Source organism: Colletotrichum spaethianum (genome assembly GCF_022836535.1).
Source record: "Colletotrichum spaethianum MAFF 239500 DNA, contig49, whole genome shotgun sequence".
In the NCBI taxonomy this organism is placed as follows: Eukaryota; Fungi; Ascomycota; class Sordariomycetes; order Glomerellales; family Glomerellaceae; genus Colletotrichum; species Colletotrichum spaethianum.
Window position 1 is genome coordinate 1 of NW_026054819.1, and position 13,392 is coordinate 13,392.

Consider the following 13,392-nt stretch of genomic DNA (forward strand, 5'->3'; position numbering starts at 1 on the left):
CGCGTCGTCGGCGTCTATGGCGTCTGCGGGTAAGCAGTTGATGGAGGACGGCCTCATCAGGATTGCCGACGCCCTCCGCGGCCGAAGCCCACCAAAGTGGCCGGAGCAGGCTATTGACATCTTCTTCCGCGATTTTTCCGACGAGGATATGGACCTTCAGCTGAAGATTGCCGAGAAGGCCCTCGCGGACGACAACAAGGCCATGATCTTTTGCAAAATGTCGCCGGCGTTGCGCAAGCACTGGGTCAAGCGGCTGAGAGAGTTGCACAACAACAGCCGCAACACGTAGCGTGTGAGCGCGCGTCAGGCAGGCAATGTAGGATTCGTGGGCGGCGGCGGCGGCGAGAACGGCGGCGTTTCGATGTAAGAAGGCTATATCGCGTGTGTACTCGTGGGCAAAGCGGGCAACGGCTAAAGGCAAGGTTAGGCTGTGATCAAAGTCTTTGGGAGTTGGCTCAAAGCAAAGGCTGGATAAGCGAAAGTCGCGTGGGCGTTCAAGGTGTCCGATCTGGGAGGGTTCACACGGGGTTGAAGGAGTTAGCAACCAAACGGCATAGCGACTGGGATGTTGAGCTTTGGCGAAACCTACCATTTTTTGTCTGTACGATTTTCTACGATACTATTACCAACATCATCGGGACCCAGCAGACAAAGTATGCAGTCGACCGGTGGGGCGCGGTCGGTTTCCTTGGTAGTATATTCAATACTTATTTGTCGATACCGCCATGATGCTCATCCGGGCTCGAAACTCAATGCGATAACACGAACGCGATACTGGACGCGTTGACGGCGACGACGTGTCACGCCTTGGTGGGCCTAGAAGCAGTCATTCAAGCAATTTTTTCTTTGGTCTGGTTTGAAAAACGTCATTGTGGTTGTATGGAGGAGATTGTAATTCCGTATTCGCCCCGAACGCCAAGTACATACATACACAGCGGAAGAGCCGTTCCGCGTCGTGCTCGTCAAGACGCTATTCGCCCCCCCATGCCAGCAATCCGTGCCACATGCCAAAGAGAGAAGAGTCCCAAGCCATTAGAAGAAGACAAAATCCAAGCCGTCATCACCCGACGAGCCTGTCTCTTATTTCTTGCCCTTGGTCTTGTAGAGGTAGCTGCGCAGGCGTCAGTACGGTTCATGAAATAGCCAGATGGTTTGTGACGCAGAATGCCTACCTTCCAAAGATACCCTCACCAAGACCGACAACACCCAGGATACCAAGTCCCAGGCCGATGTTCTGCCACGACAGGCGGCCACGCTCGTACAGACCCCAGGCCTTGTAGCCGAGGAAGGTGCTGAGGCCGACGACGCCAACAAGATTGGTGATGACGAGAGCGGATGCGCTGCCGTCGCTGAGGGAGGAGAACTGGCGCTTCAACCACGAGTCGGCCTTGCGGGCCTTGCCGGCGGCCTTCTTCTTGGCCAGGTCGGCCTCGGCGCGGGCCTTCTGCTCCTCCTCCTCGCGCTCGATGCGGTCGGCCTGGGTGTCGGTCTTGACTTCCTGCTCGTTGAAGTCGTGGGGGACCGTGTGTACGCTAGGCATGTCGACGTCGACGAGGGACGAGGTGGAGGCGACGGACTCGACGGACTCGATGGAGATTTCGGGGGGCTGGGGAGCGGCAGCCTGAGGACGGTGGAGAAGGTTAGCGTTGTTTTTTTGTAGTCATACAAGTGGTGTGATTGTTCAACAGATTTGTACTGAGAGTATCGTGACATCACGCGATCTCTAAACGTACCTCCTCAGGAGTCTGCTTGGGGCCCTTGGCGGCCATGTCTGCGTAGGAAGCCACTGCAACGTTGTTAGCAACGCGCGCACATGTCGGTCATGACGTGATTTTGTTGACACTTACTTGTGATGTGTGGTTCAAATGTTTCTGGGGGTTGAGTTTGTAAAGGCTCGTTGAGAGAGCGCAGATGCAACAAGCAAGAGCTTTACAGTGGTGTGTAAGGTGTGAATGCGCAGATGGAAAAAAAAGGTGTGGCAGATCGACAAATGACGCGGATGGAAAGACGGGAGGTTCCTTTTAAGAGGATGGTGTCATGTGAAGGAAGGAACCGGAAGGAAGGAAAGGAGGGTAGGGGGAAAATTAGCACCACGCGGGAAAGGAAGAAAGGTCGTCATGTGGTTTGACCATTTCCCCCTCTCCCCCTTCGAGCTTTCCTTGATCTTGGTTGGCGCGACTGCGCCTGGAAGCCAATGACGTATGACGTATGCGGCTCGGGAGCTTGGGACAAGTCGATCAGCGAACCAATGACAAAAGTGTTTATCCACTCACCTATGGAGCCATTCGGTCGCTAACATGGGGAAGAACCCGGACAACCGCCAGGAACGCTGCAATGCGTCGGACCGTTCTCGGATGGGGGAGATGGATCCCGGATGAGCTGTCACTGACGGAATTTGACAATGTGGTTCATGCTCGTGGGTCTGGAGAAAAACAGTCGTCCCATGTTGTTGGGTAGTCTGAAGCCAAAATTACTATGATCGTGACAAAAAGAAAGATGGACGCAATAGACGAAATCCTATGGAGAAGTGTATGTCTATTGTTTTGGTTCTTTCTTTCGTACTGGTACACTTTGTACACGATTATGGTACATGAGATATGCCCGAAATTTCCCGTCATGGTGTCATTAGCTGCCCCTTTGCAATGCACCACATCCCGCCTCCGTGTACTTCTACGTACAGCGAGTTTTATTTTGCAAATGGAACGAAACGAGAATGCCTCGCTTTCTAGTTGTTGTTGGCTGCCGTGGCGTCCGTCGCCCTGGTGTTGGGCTGGGTGAGGTCAACGGGCTCTGGCGCGGGGATCTTCTTGGCATCCTCGGCCTGTTTGTCAGCGCCAGACTTGACCACGGGCTTCTTCACCTCTGACTCGCCCTTGATCTCAGCTCGGGGGCCTGATCAGGGGAGTCGGCCTTGACCTCCTTCTTGTCGTTGACGGACGGGGAAGGCGGCGCAATAGTGGCGTCGGTGTTGGCATCGAGAGTGGGCTGGGCGTCCTCGGGGCCTCGTCGTCGTCGGCTAGCTCAGCGCCGTAGACCTCGGGGTATTTCCGGAAGCACGTCTGCATTCCCCTGCAACTCAGTTAGCATGGGTGTCCACGCTTTGTGTCAACTAGCCCAACGTACTGGAACTTCTCGATGCAGTCCATGCCCTTGGGCTCCTCCGTGGAGTAGACGAAGCAGCTGAACGCAGCCTTGAACTCCTCGCCACAAGGACCGTCCGCCATGCCGCCGAGGCATGGGCAGTCCCAGTTGATCTCGCCCGTCTCGGGGTTGAATGCGCCCTGCTGGCCGGCCTCAGCCTCCAGAGCCTCGGGGGATCCGGGCGCCGGTGCGCCCTCGCCGCCCTCGAGTGGCTCCTGGGTCTTCTCGCTCGATTCCGTCGGCACGGGGGCAGCGGCAGGCGTAGGCTTGGCCTCCTCGGCCTTCACAATGGATCGCTTGCGCTTCTCTTCGACGATGGCGTCGACAGTGGTGAGGTCAGAGTCGGAGAACTGGGAAGGGGCCGGGATCGTCCGGGCTGCCGGGAAAGTTCAATTAGCATACGATCCCTTGATCAACTCGCAACGCTGTTGCTCTTCCCTAGTGAAACATACGGAGAGGCTCCTCGGCAAAGACCGGACTCGTGTTGTACCAGTAGACGGCGCCGACCGCAAGACCCCATCTCAATGCTGAGCCCTTCCATGACCGGGGCTTGTCGGCGGGTGTCGTCGAGGCGAATCGTCGAGGGGCTGCGCGGATTGCCGACTGGCGGGCGGCGCTCAAGGCGCGGGGCGTCGACCGGACGGCACTGCGATACATTTCGGGGTGTCTGTGATAAAGAAGCTAAAACCAAAGAGGAGGGAGGAAAAAAACAAAACGGGTAAACGAAGACAAAGGGGAATCACGGAGATGGCAGAGGTCGCGTGTTGCGGGCGGGAGCAAGCGGACGGGAGCAGATGGAGCGGGTTGGTAAGCCCGAATCGAAAAGAAAATTGAAGCTTCGATGACGGGTTCTGCCGAGGTTTTAGCGGCGCATTCCCACCCTTCATTCAATCGATGATGAATGAGCCTGACGCAGGTCCGGCCGACCGGTCGGTCAGAAAAACCGGGCGACTGGTGGGGACACTGGATTCGTCGGAGTCAGCGCTTCATTGGCTGCCAATCATGTTGCACCACTTCTGCGAGATATTCCATTTCTGGCCTGATGACAACGACGCATCATGAGTGAGATAAACTCCAGGTGGTGATGATATGCCGTGAATATCGCTGGTTTCTCTTGTACATTTTGAACCATATCCAGTCACACTTTGGCGCATCTGTTCCTTGGATATAGTTGGCTATATTTCTGAGGACTGGCCTGTATTTAGCTCATCTGCATTTGACCTGTCTCTTTGGTATCTGACGTGGATTCGCGCGAGGAGCCTCAAGATGTCGCCAAGCTTTGAGTGGCACCCCGTCGCTCTTCTTCGGCAGAGGAGGCCAGAATATCCTGGCCCGGCAGACTTCTCACTCATCGTGCTCAATCAGCCTGTGAAACAGTCCCCCGTCTTTGACTCGCTATGGACTAACGGTATGGCACTTGAGCACCGATTCTGATTTCTTGCTAACACCCCCTTGCAGCCCTCACGCGCGTCGCTGCAGATGGCGGAGCAAACAGGCTGCATGATCTCAGCAAGGCAGCTGAAGCCCAGTCTCACTCGCCATTCGTGAGTCCTAGCCGCCCTGCCTGCCTGTCGGCTTTATCTAACCGTCGTAGACCAACCTGGATGTTATCATCGGCGACTTGGACTCCCTTCTCCCTTCCGTCAAGGACTACTACACAAAGCTGGAAAAGCCGACCCGGGTCATCCACGACCCTGACCAGTACTCGACGGACTTTGGCAAGGCCGTCTCGTGGATACGCTCGAACCATGCGCCAAACACCGACATCGTGGCCCTCGGAGGGCTAGGCGGCCGCGTCGACCAGGGGCTCAGCCAGGTGCACCACCTGTACCTCTTCCAGCCGGGGCCAGACTACGCCCAAGGCAGGCTGTACCTCGTCTCGGGCCAGAGCTTAACGTTCCTCCTCAAGCCCGGCCGCCACAGCATCTGGGTCCGCGAGGGCGGCGACGACGTTTTTGGGAAGCACGTCGGCATCATCCCCATCGGAGGCACCAGCCACATCACCACCAAAGGCCTCGAATGGGACGTCGAGAACTGGGAGACCAAGTTTGGGGGCCACATCAGCACCAGCAACCACGTGCTGCCCGAGACAAAGGTGGTCGAGATCGAGACGACGAACACGGTGCTTTTCACCATTGCCCTTGCGGGCATCGAATAGAACCAAAACCCGACTGTCGCTTGTTGTACATGGTACCACCCCTGATGCTCGAGAGAAGAAAAATGCACGGTGCATGCAGACTGCAGCCGCCGACTCCAAAAACGCCATGCCCCCTCAAATGTTTCCCAACTTCGTTATCATCCCGCAGCCCAACCAAATCTCCAGCCGGTCGCGCGCCTACCGCAGGAAGTGTATGCACGCCCAGCAAAAGAGGAAGAAGATGATGACACCGGCCCAAAAGATCCACTTGTCCTCCTTGGCGCGGCGCTCAATCATGCGGATGGTGTCGCCCGAGATTCCCAGCGTGTTGCCGACCGAGTACAGCCTCTTCTGGGTGTTCTTGAGCATCTCGCGCTGTGTGCCCAGGTCGCCCAGGACCGCCTGCCCTCTCGCAATGTACTCGTCGAGCGCCGAGTTCGTGTTGGCGAAGAAGTTCTGCTCGCGCAGAGCGTGCTGTTCCCTCGTGACGTCGTTGCCGCCCATGCTCAGGCCACCCCCAGCCTGGCCCGTGGAGGCCCCCCGGCTCTGGAACGTCGACGACGCCGACTTGTTGACGTTGGCGTAGGGGTTCTCGGGCGTCGCAGTAACGTAGGCGCGGCGGCCCAGCAGCTCGCCTCGGTTGTTGCTGTGGATGGCATCTTCGCGCGCCTTCTTGAGGGAGTCGATCTGTGACTTGAAATCGGACAGGTCGTCGCGGAACCGCTTGACGCGCTCAAAGGCCTCTTCTTGCTTCTTCTGTACGAGCTCCTGACGGGCCAGGTTGTTGTATTCGTCGACGGTCTTGGAGAAGGATGCGAGGGATGCGGACACGTTGCCGATCTCGGCGGGAGTCAGAGCGGTCGGCTGCGCAGCGGAAGACGACAGTTTCTCGAGGTCGTTGCGGATGGCCTTGCTCTGGCGCAGGGCCGAGTTGTATTGGACGTTCTGCAGCTTGTCAGCAGGGCGCAACTTGGAGCAGCGCTCGGGCAGTGACCAACCATGCTGGGGAATTATAGAGCAGAGTACTGGCGTCGAACCAGGGTCTGAAGGCACAGCAGGATGGTTCGAGTCGTTGCAAAACAAAAAGAAGGGTCCGAGTGAGTTGTCGAGGAGCACACCTCGGTCGAATGCAGGGTCCCACGGTCTAGGTATGGAGCTCAGGACATGCTGGAGCTCTACAGGTGGCTTCTCGAAAGAAAACACGTCACCGCCTTCCTGATTCGTGGCAGGGAGCCGTACTGTGTTCCGGACAGTACATGCATCCCTGTGAACTGTGCCGTGCCCGCAGCGGACCTCATCCCTGCCTTCGGTCCTTGACTTGTTAGCCGTCGCTGTAAGGGGCAACTCGACTTTACAAACTTCATGTGAACCTTGACTTCGTCTTGATGCTATTTTTTCAAAAGTGCACGCTTTCCAAAATTATTTGGGCTTGGCCAAACAACCAGCAGCTCCGCTAGCCCCAAGGCCCCCAAACCCCCCAAGAACCCCCAAGGACCCCAAGACTAGGCAAGATGCAAGTCGCCGAACACGGACCGTTGATGGTCAGCTTCGCGAGCTTTGGTAGGCGTCCATAACACTGATTTACGGCACTGCTACAGTCGGACCCGTAATTACCCCCCCATTCCGTCAATTCGGAGCCGGTTTCTGGTACCGAATCTCGCCGGTCTGACACTCCCCCCTGACGTGATACGGTAGCGTAGACCAAAGTTCCTAGAATGCCCACAAGCGGTATCCTGGAGACGTTGCCGAATCGGCGCCGAGATGCACCCAAGGTCTTATGATGCCGCATGCCCGACCAACGGGCGACGATCTATCTTCCTTTCGCCCCAGTGACCAACGACGTAGCTAGCCGTCGACGGGCTTCTGCCGAGATTCGATTTTTTTTCTTTTCTTCTTTTCTTCTTGTTCTGGTTTCCGTTATTAAAATGCCTTCTATCTGGACGTCTTGGCTGGCCCTGGTGTTCTGTTGTTACTCACAACTCAACACATTACATTCGCGCCATTCTCTTGGTTGAAACACCATAAACTTGGCCACAATGTCCCGGCCATCGAGTCCTGTCCCAATGGAGAAGTCGACAACAATAGACGAAGAAGCTGCGGCGCCACCACAGCAGCCGGAACGACCACCGCAATACTCCGTCTACACGACATGGGAGAAGCGAGCCATTGTTTTAGGAGCCTGCCTGGCTGGCTTCTTCTCGCCGTTCACCGCCCAGATCTACCTCCCGGCCCTGACGGTCCTGGCCCATGAGTTCAATGTTTCGGACTCCGATATCAACCTTACCCTTACGACGTACATGATTTTCCAGGGCATCGTCCCCATGTTCATTGGCTCTTTGGCCGACAACAGCGGCCGTAGACCAGCATACGTCATCTGCTTCGTTGTCTACATTGCAGCAAACATCGGTCTGGCCTTGTCTCAGAACTACGCCTCTCTGCTCGTCGTCCGCTGCATACAATCGGCAGGCTCCAGCAGCACCGTCGCGCTGGCCTCGGCAGTTGTAGCAGATGTCGTTACCTCTGCGGAAAGGGGGCAGTACGTTGGAATCACAGTCCTTCCAATCGTTTTGGCTCCTGCTTTAGGTCCGGTCCTTGGTGGCGTCCTTACTCAGTATCTCGGCTGGAGGTCCATCTTCTGGTTCCTTGCCATCCTCGCCGGCGTGTACTTCGTTTTCCAGTTGCTATTCTTCCCGGAAACGTGCCGGATGATCGTCAACGACGGATCCGTTCGCCCTCCCTGGCTCTATCGAACCGGTTACCAGTTGCTGAAAGACTACTTCCGGGCCAGGAGAGAGACCGGGGCTCCAGTCACGAGGTCCACGACGGGAGCTTCCAACACTTCCAGGCCTGCACTGAAGTTCAAACTGAACCCATTCGGCTCGCTTCTTCTGCTCTTCGAGCGGGAGCTTGGCCTGCTTCTCTGCTTCAGCGCCATCGTCTTTGCCGGGTTCTACGCGATTGCCGCCTCCATGCCGACCCAGTTCCAGGAGATATACGGCTTCGACAGTCTGAAAGTCGGCCTCATGTACCTACCCATGGCCGGTGGCTCGGTCGCCGCCGCCTTTATTGTAGGACCTCTGACCAACTGGAACTACCGTAGGCACTGCAAGCGGCTGGGCATTCCTCTTGACAAGTCTCGTCAGCAAGACCTGTCTGACTTTCCCATCGAGAAAGCCCGCCTTGAAGTTGGTCTGCCGCTGCTGTTCATGAGCTCAATCCTTCTTCTGATCTGGGGCTGGGCTCTACACCTCCGGGCCCATGTGGCTGTCCCATGCGTGCTCCTCTTCCTCTTTGGAGTTGGCATGATCGGCTTCAACAACACTACCAACACCCTCATCATCGATATCCACCCGGGCAAGGCCGGAACTGCGACGGCGGCGAACAACTTCACCAGGTGCTTGCTGGGTGCGGCCGCGACTGCAGCAATCATTCCCATGATCAACAATATGGGTGTGGGCTGGGCTTTCACCCTGCTGGCTCTATTATACATCGTCTTCAGCCCAGCGTTGTTGGCCGTCATGTACTGGGGTGTTAAGTGGCGCAAGGCAGCCAAAGCCAAAGAGCTCAAGAAGGACGCAAATTGAGGCTGTGGCGCAGTAGAATCATAGCGTTGCATGATACCCTTGATCTTGATAGTTTAGCTGGAAAAAATACAAAATATCCTTTCAGACTGTACTCACTTGAGAATTCTCAAGTAGCGAGACTGGTGTAGTGGCCTATTCGCGGTCGAACCCCGCATACGTGCCTGCTTACACCGCGCCTTGTCTTTGATACCATGCCATTTCGTTATCTTTGAACTAAAAAGCCACACAAACGTCGCCATCTTTCCCTCCAATTCACCGCCACGATCTCAACTCAATTGCCCCCTCACCCTCTTTGGCCCTTCGCAACTCCTTCCCAGCCAACAGCGTCCACCCACATCACCAACTCTACAATGAGTGAAGACCAAGTCGCCGAAACACAGGTCGACATGAAGACTCTGACAGCCCAGTGCTACTGTAAAGCTGTCCACTTCAACCTCACTCTCCCTGCCTCCTCCCTTCCTCTCAAGGTCCATCTCTGCCATTGCAGCATCTGCCGCTATACGCACGGCACCCCGTGTATCTTTCATGCACCTCTCCCGTCCGGTATCGCTCCGGACTTCATCGCCCCATCGTCCCTCTCATCTCTGACAGCGTATCGTCACTCAACCGCCTCGAGCACCAGGTATTTCTGCAGTACCTGCAGCTGCCACATTGGGGACGTCGGCGTCGACGACGATGACTGGGTCATTTCCGCGTCCATGTTCGACGCGAACAAGGACGATGTACCCGCGACGTGGGATATCCGTACCCATGTCAACACTGCCTCGGCTCCAGGAGGCGGGTTGTACAACTGGCTTCCACGCATCGCAGGCGCGGACATGAGGGTCTGGAACCCCGAAGATCCAAAGGCAAACGAGACCACGAGCCCTGGAAGGGAAGTCGGAATAGACGGCGAGGAGGTCCTGCGGGCACAATGCCACTGTGGCGGCGTCTCGTTCACCATCTCCCGCCCCAAGGCCGCGATGGTGGACGACCAAGCCTACAAGAAGTGGCTCTCGCCCATCGACTCGACCAAATGGATAGCTTGTCTGGACGTCTGCGACGACTGCCGTCTCCAAACCGGCGCCCACGCCGTCGGCTGGGCTTTCATACCAGAGTCTTGCATCTCGCCTCAAGTCCCCGAGGATCTCAGCATCGGCACGTCCAAGAAGTTTGCGTCCTCCGAGGGCGTGCTGCGCTCGTTTTGCGGGACGTGCGGTGCGACGGTGATGGGATACTTTGACTGCGACGGGGCACGGAGGCAGGCAGACGGCAACAGGTTGTTGAACGTAGCGACTGGCATCTTGAGGGCGCCGGAAGGGGTCCTGGCGGAGAAGTGGCTGACGTGGAGGACGGGTCGGGTGGCTTGGGCAGAGAGCGGGAGGAGATATGATTCTGCTTTAACCGAGGCGTTGGGTGAGGGTCTGGCGAGCTGGGGGAGGGAGATGCATGGGCAGGCCCACGATTTCAGCACTGGATGAGGCGATCAACTACAGCAAAGACGGGTTAATAAATTGCTTAACTGATGTTTCTGCTATAATAACGGGCCCTTGAGTTGATTCTTTGCAAATGGCGGGATGGTCAGGACAAGTGTCTAGGCAAGTTGCCCATAAGTCTCCTTGACTCTGTCCTTCTCCCGCTCTAGAAACTCGTCAAAAGTTCCCAAAGGAACGCCCCAGCTTTGCGTCTTTTCCACATCAGCAAACTGGTCTATGTCACGCGCGGCCAGCTGGCCACCAATGAACGGATTCCCCGCCTTCTGCGCCTCAACCTCCTCGTCGGAAAGGTATACAGCCTTAATGTCTCTTCCCGTGGCCCTGGCCAGCTTCGCCATGATATCATCCACCGTCAACAACTCGGACGAGATGGCCACCTCTTCGGCGTTGAACTTGCCAGGGTCTTGGAACGCCGCCAAGGCAAACCTGCCAATGTCGTTGGGGTCTACCATCGGGACTTTGTTCTCGGGTCTCAACGCGGTGACGAAGCGCCCGTCGTTGACGAGCTCGGGAAACTTGGCGGCGAGCGGGACAAGGTAATTCGCCGCGAAATGACCGGGTCGGAGAATCGTCCAGTTGCTGAAGCCAGCCTTGCGGACCTCTTTCTCAATGGCCTGTTTCGACAAGAGGACCTTCGCGATGAAGCTGTTCGGATCCCAGTGCTTGAGCAACTCGGGCGCCTGAACGGCGAAGCTGCTGCTGTAGATGAAGTGCGTCGCCCCCGCCTGCCTGGCCGCAGCCATGATCCGTTTCGCAGTTGTGAGCTCCCAGGTGTGGTCAACGAAGTTTGGGGTCAGATTCAGAAAGGCTCCGGCAACGCCGCTCATCGCCTTTGTGAGGGCGGTGTCGTCGTCGTAATCTCCTTGTATAATGGACGCGCCGAGGGCAGATAGAGCTTTCGCAGCGGGTGAATCGGGATCACGAGCAAGGGCGCGGACGGCGATGCCTTCTGAGAGCAGGTTTCTGGCGACTGCACCGCCGACTGTGCCAGTGGCACCGCTGACGAAAATGGTTCGCTGTGACATCGTAGCTGATGATGCTTGGTATTGGACTGGACTCGAATACGGTGTAACAGGTAGTGAGGCTCGCCTGAACAAGTGAGATGCTGGTAAAGATCGCAAGACCTATGGGAAGTTTGCGACGTCTAGTAGTCTTATTATAGTCGCCATTATTTCAGACTTGAGATCGTCTCATTACATTAGCCCAGAAAACCCGCCTTTTGTCAGGAGCCATTGAAGCGAACTTCGCAGTTGCGGAAGCTCATCTCAAGGTCGCACAAGAGAAGGACGGACGAGGTCTGACTTGTAGAGGACGGAATGCCGCCATCACCACGCAACGGCAGCATTGTCAATGATGATGCGACTGGTTGGCTATCTTGAGGAGTCAGCGTGTGGCTTGCGAATGATGGAGTGAGGATAAAGGATGAGTGACTGTTTGGGTGGTGGACAATGTTGGCGGAATCCCGCCATGCGGATTAAGTAAGCCTGAGAGCGCTAACACTGCCTGATTGTGAGTCCCCCCTAGCACTCGATTTCAGCGCTGTTCCTCCTCTAGCTCGCTGGTCTTCTGCACTTCCGCAAGAATTACATCGTTTTGAGTCTCTGCGCTGGTGAGTGAATCCAGGCGCATTTCCACGAGAGGAGACTGCTCGAACCGGACCCGCAATGTCCAATTCTTTCTTGGAACGAGCCAACCCGCCGCCCCGACGGAAGACATGTTTGGCTTGCATCAAAGCCAAGCGCCGATGCGATCACGGCCAACCGACATGTCTACGGTGCTCCCGGCGGAAGATCGACTGCGTCTATCCCACTCCGTCAACATCCAAGTTGAAGAAGCAGACAGCCCCTCAGCTTGTCGAAACACCTTTACCTCAAGAAGATCCGGAGAGGTCGGCCGAGACCCCCGCTTCTGTCCCTGAGCAAGCCATATGCCCTGATAACTCTCTCATACCCTGGTCACAAGGCGTGGATCTTCTCCCGTTGAATATGGACGACTTCGATGACATTAACTTGGACATGGACTTTCAGGACTTATTGGCTCCTGATGCTCTTCTTGATAGTTCCTTGTCTCTCTCGTCTTTGACGCCGAGGCCAGAAGAGATGCTCGTCCCGTCCCAGGGCGTCTTGCCAGAAGGCTCGTTTGAGGAAATGATAGCCAGCCGCCTCCAATACGCCCTTGATGAGATCAAGAAGGTCCCCACCTCCACAGTCCTGGAGAACCAGGCCCCCTGGAGTCACCCGTACTTATACCGAACCCGCATGCCGAGAGAGATGCAAGGTGATATCTTTCCCTTGAGAATGCCTTGCCGTTGGTGATCATTTGCTTACAATCACGATACAGATGCCCAAGCGTGCTGTGCTCTGTACATCGCCAAGAACTCAACCAACGCTCACTTTGTCGTGCGAACTATTCAAGCCAGAGCCCACGAGCTTCTCTCCTCTCCCATGCCCAAGGATCGTCTCAGCATACTGGCCCGCCTTCAAGCCACCCTGCTCTATCAGATCATCCGCCTCTTCGATGGCGATATCTCCATGCGCGCCTCTGCACAGCAAACTCTGCCTGCTCTTGATAGCGCCATGCTATCTCTTCAGCCGTTCATAAGATGGGATCGCGGGCAGCCGGAAACTGGCCCGGCAGAGGACCATTCAACCTATCCCACGAAAGAGACCTGGCACGAATGGATCTTTCAAGAATCTGCCCGACGATCCATATTCTTTGCCTGCTTCTTGCTCGTCACTTATAACGTGCTCATTGGTAAGATACCCGGGTGCCAGGAGAGCCATTTCATCTGCCAATCATGGACTCTGTCAGCGAGTTTGTGGAAGGCGCCCGACGTGGTCGACTTCGCTGTAGCCTGGAGGGAGAAGCGGCACTTCGTCGTCACAAAGGGGAACTTTGATGATATTCTGAGGGATGCCGCGGCCGATGATGTCGACTTGTTTGGAAGGATTCTGATTGTAGGAGCAATGGGTATTGATGAGGCAAGGCTCTGGTTCCATAACAGAGGCGGTTCGCTGTGATCACACCTTTCAATAGGTCATAAGAAGTCGACTCC

General features: G+C 56.2%; 9 protein-coding genes across 9 annotated transcripts; 5 read left to right on the forward strand and 4 right to left on the reverse strand.

Annotated features, from left to right (window-relative positions):
* Positions 1–16: 16 nt before the first annotated feature.
* On the forward strand, positions 17–289 carry ColSpa_11631 (uncharacterized protein; the record flags this gene model as incomplete). The annotated part of the gene is made up of 1 exon (XM_049277843.1): positions 17–289. One exon carries the CDS (start codon positions 17–19, stop codon positions 287–289), a length of 273 nt encoding a protein of 90 aa, XP_049133800.1.
* A 791-nt stretch (positions 290–1,080) lies between these two features.
* ColSpa_11632 (uncharacterized protein) lies at positions 1,081–1,769 on the reverse strand (the record flags this gene model as incomplete). The annotated part of the gene is made up of 3 exons (XM_049277844.1): positions 1,081–1,111; positions 1,173–1,621; positions 1,734–1,769. 3 exons carry the CDS (start codon positions 1,767–1,769, stop codon positions 1,081–1,083), a joined length of 516 nt encoding a protein of 171 aa, XP_049133801.1.
* A 956-nt stretch (positions 1,770–2,725) lies between these two features.
* ColSpa_11633 (mitochondrial intermembrane space import and assembly protein 40) lies at positions 2,726–3,798 on the reverse strand (the record flags this gene model as incomplete). Its single annotated transcript, XM_049277845.1, has 4 exons — positions 2,726–2,892; positions 2,939–3,069; positions 3,124–3,517; positions 3,594–3,798. 4 exons carry the CDS (start codon positions 3,796–3,798, stop codon positions 2,726–2,728), a joined length of 897 nt encoding a protein of 298 aa, XP_049133802.1.
* Positions 3,799–4,407: 609 nt separating this feature from the next.
* On the forward strand, positions 4,408–5,299 carry ColSpa_11634 (thiamine pathway transporter THI73; the record flags this gene model as incomplete). The annotated part of the gene is made up of 3 exons (XM_049277846.1): positions 4,408–4,549; positions 4,600–4,685; positions 4,736–5,299. The coding sequence occupies 3 exons, from the start codon at positions 4,408–4,410 to the stop codon at positions 5,297–5,299; spliced, it is 792 nt and encodes a 263-aa protein (XP_049133803.1).
* Positions 5,033–6,642, reverse strand: ColSpa_11635 (protein transport protein bos1; the record flags this gene model as incomplete). Its single annotated transcript, XM_049277847.1, has 3 exons — positions 5,033–5,312; positions 5,481–6,590; positions 6,638–6,642. The coding sequence occupies 3 exons, from the start codon at positions 6,640–6,642 to the stop codon at positions 5,033–5,035; spliced, it is 1,395 nt and encodes a 464-aa protein (XP_049133804.1).
* A 672-nt stretch (positions 6,643–7,314) lies between these two features.
* ColSpa_11636 (itaconate transport protein) lies at positions 7,315–8,862 on the forward strand (the record flags this gene model as incomplete). The annotated part of the gene is made up of 1 exon (XM_049277848.1): positions 7,315–8,862. One exon carries the CDS (start codon positions 7,315–7,317, stop codon positions 8,860–8,862), a length of 1,548 nt encoding a protein of 515 aa, XP_049133805.1.
* Positions 8,863–9,212: 350 nt separating this feature from the next.
* ColSpa_11637 (uncharacterized protein) lies at positions 9,213–10,322 on the forward strand (the record flags this gene model as incomplete). The annotated part of the gene is made up of 1 exon (XM_049277849.1): positions 9,213–10,322. The coding sequence occupies one exon, from the start codon at positions 9,213–9,215 to the stop codon at positions 10,320–10,322; it is 1,110 nt and encodes a 369-aa protein (XP_049133806.1).
* Positions 10,323–10,435: 113 nt separating this feature from the next.
* ColSpa_11638 (NmrA-like family domain-containing protein 1) lies at positions 10,436–11,362 on the reverse strand (the record flags this gene model as incomplete). Its single annotated transcript, XM_049277850.1, has 1 exon — positions 10,436–11,362. One exon carries the CDS (start codon positions 11,360–11,362, stop codon positions 10,436–10,438), a length of 927 nt encoding a protein of 308 aa, XP_049133807.1.
* Positions 11,363–12,322: 960 nt separating this feature from the next.
* ColSpa_11639 (transcription factor IIIA) lies at positions 12,323–13,357 on the forward strand (the record flags this gene model as incomplete). The annotated part of the gene is made up of 2 exons (XM_049277851.1): positions 12,323–12,614; positions 12,678–13,357. The coding sequence occupies 2 exons, from the start codon at positions 12,323–12,325 to the stop codon at positions 13,355–13,357; spliced, it is 972 nt and encodes a 323-aa protein (XP_049133808.1).
* Between the last annotated feature and the right edge of the window lie 35 nt (positions 13,358–13,392).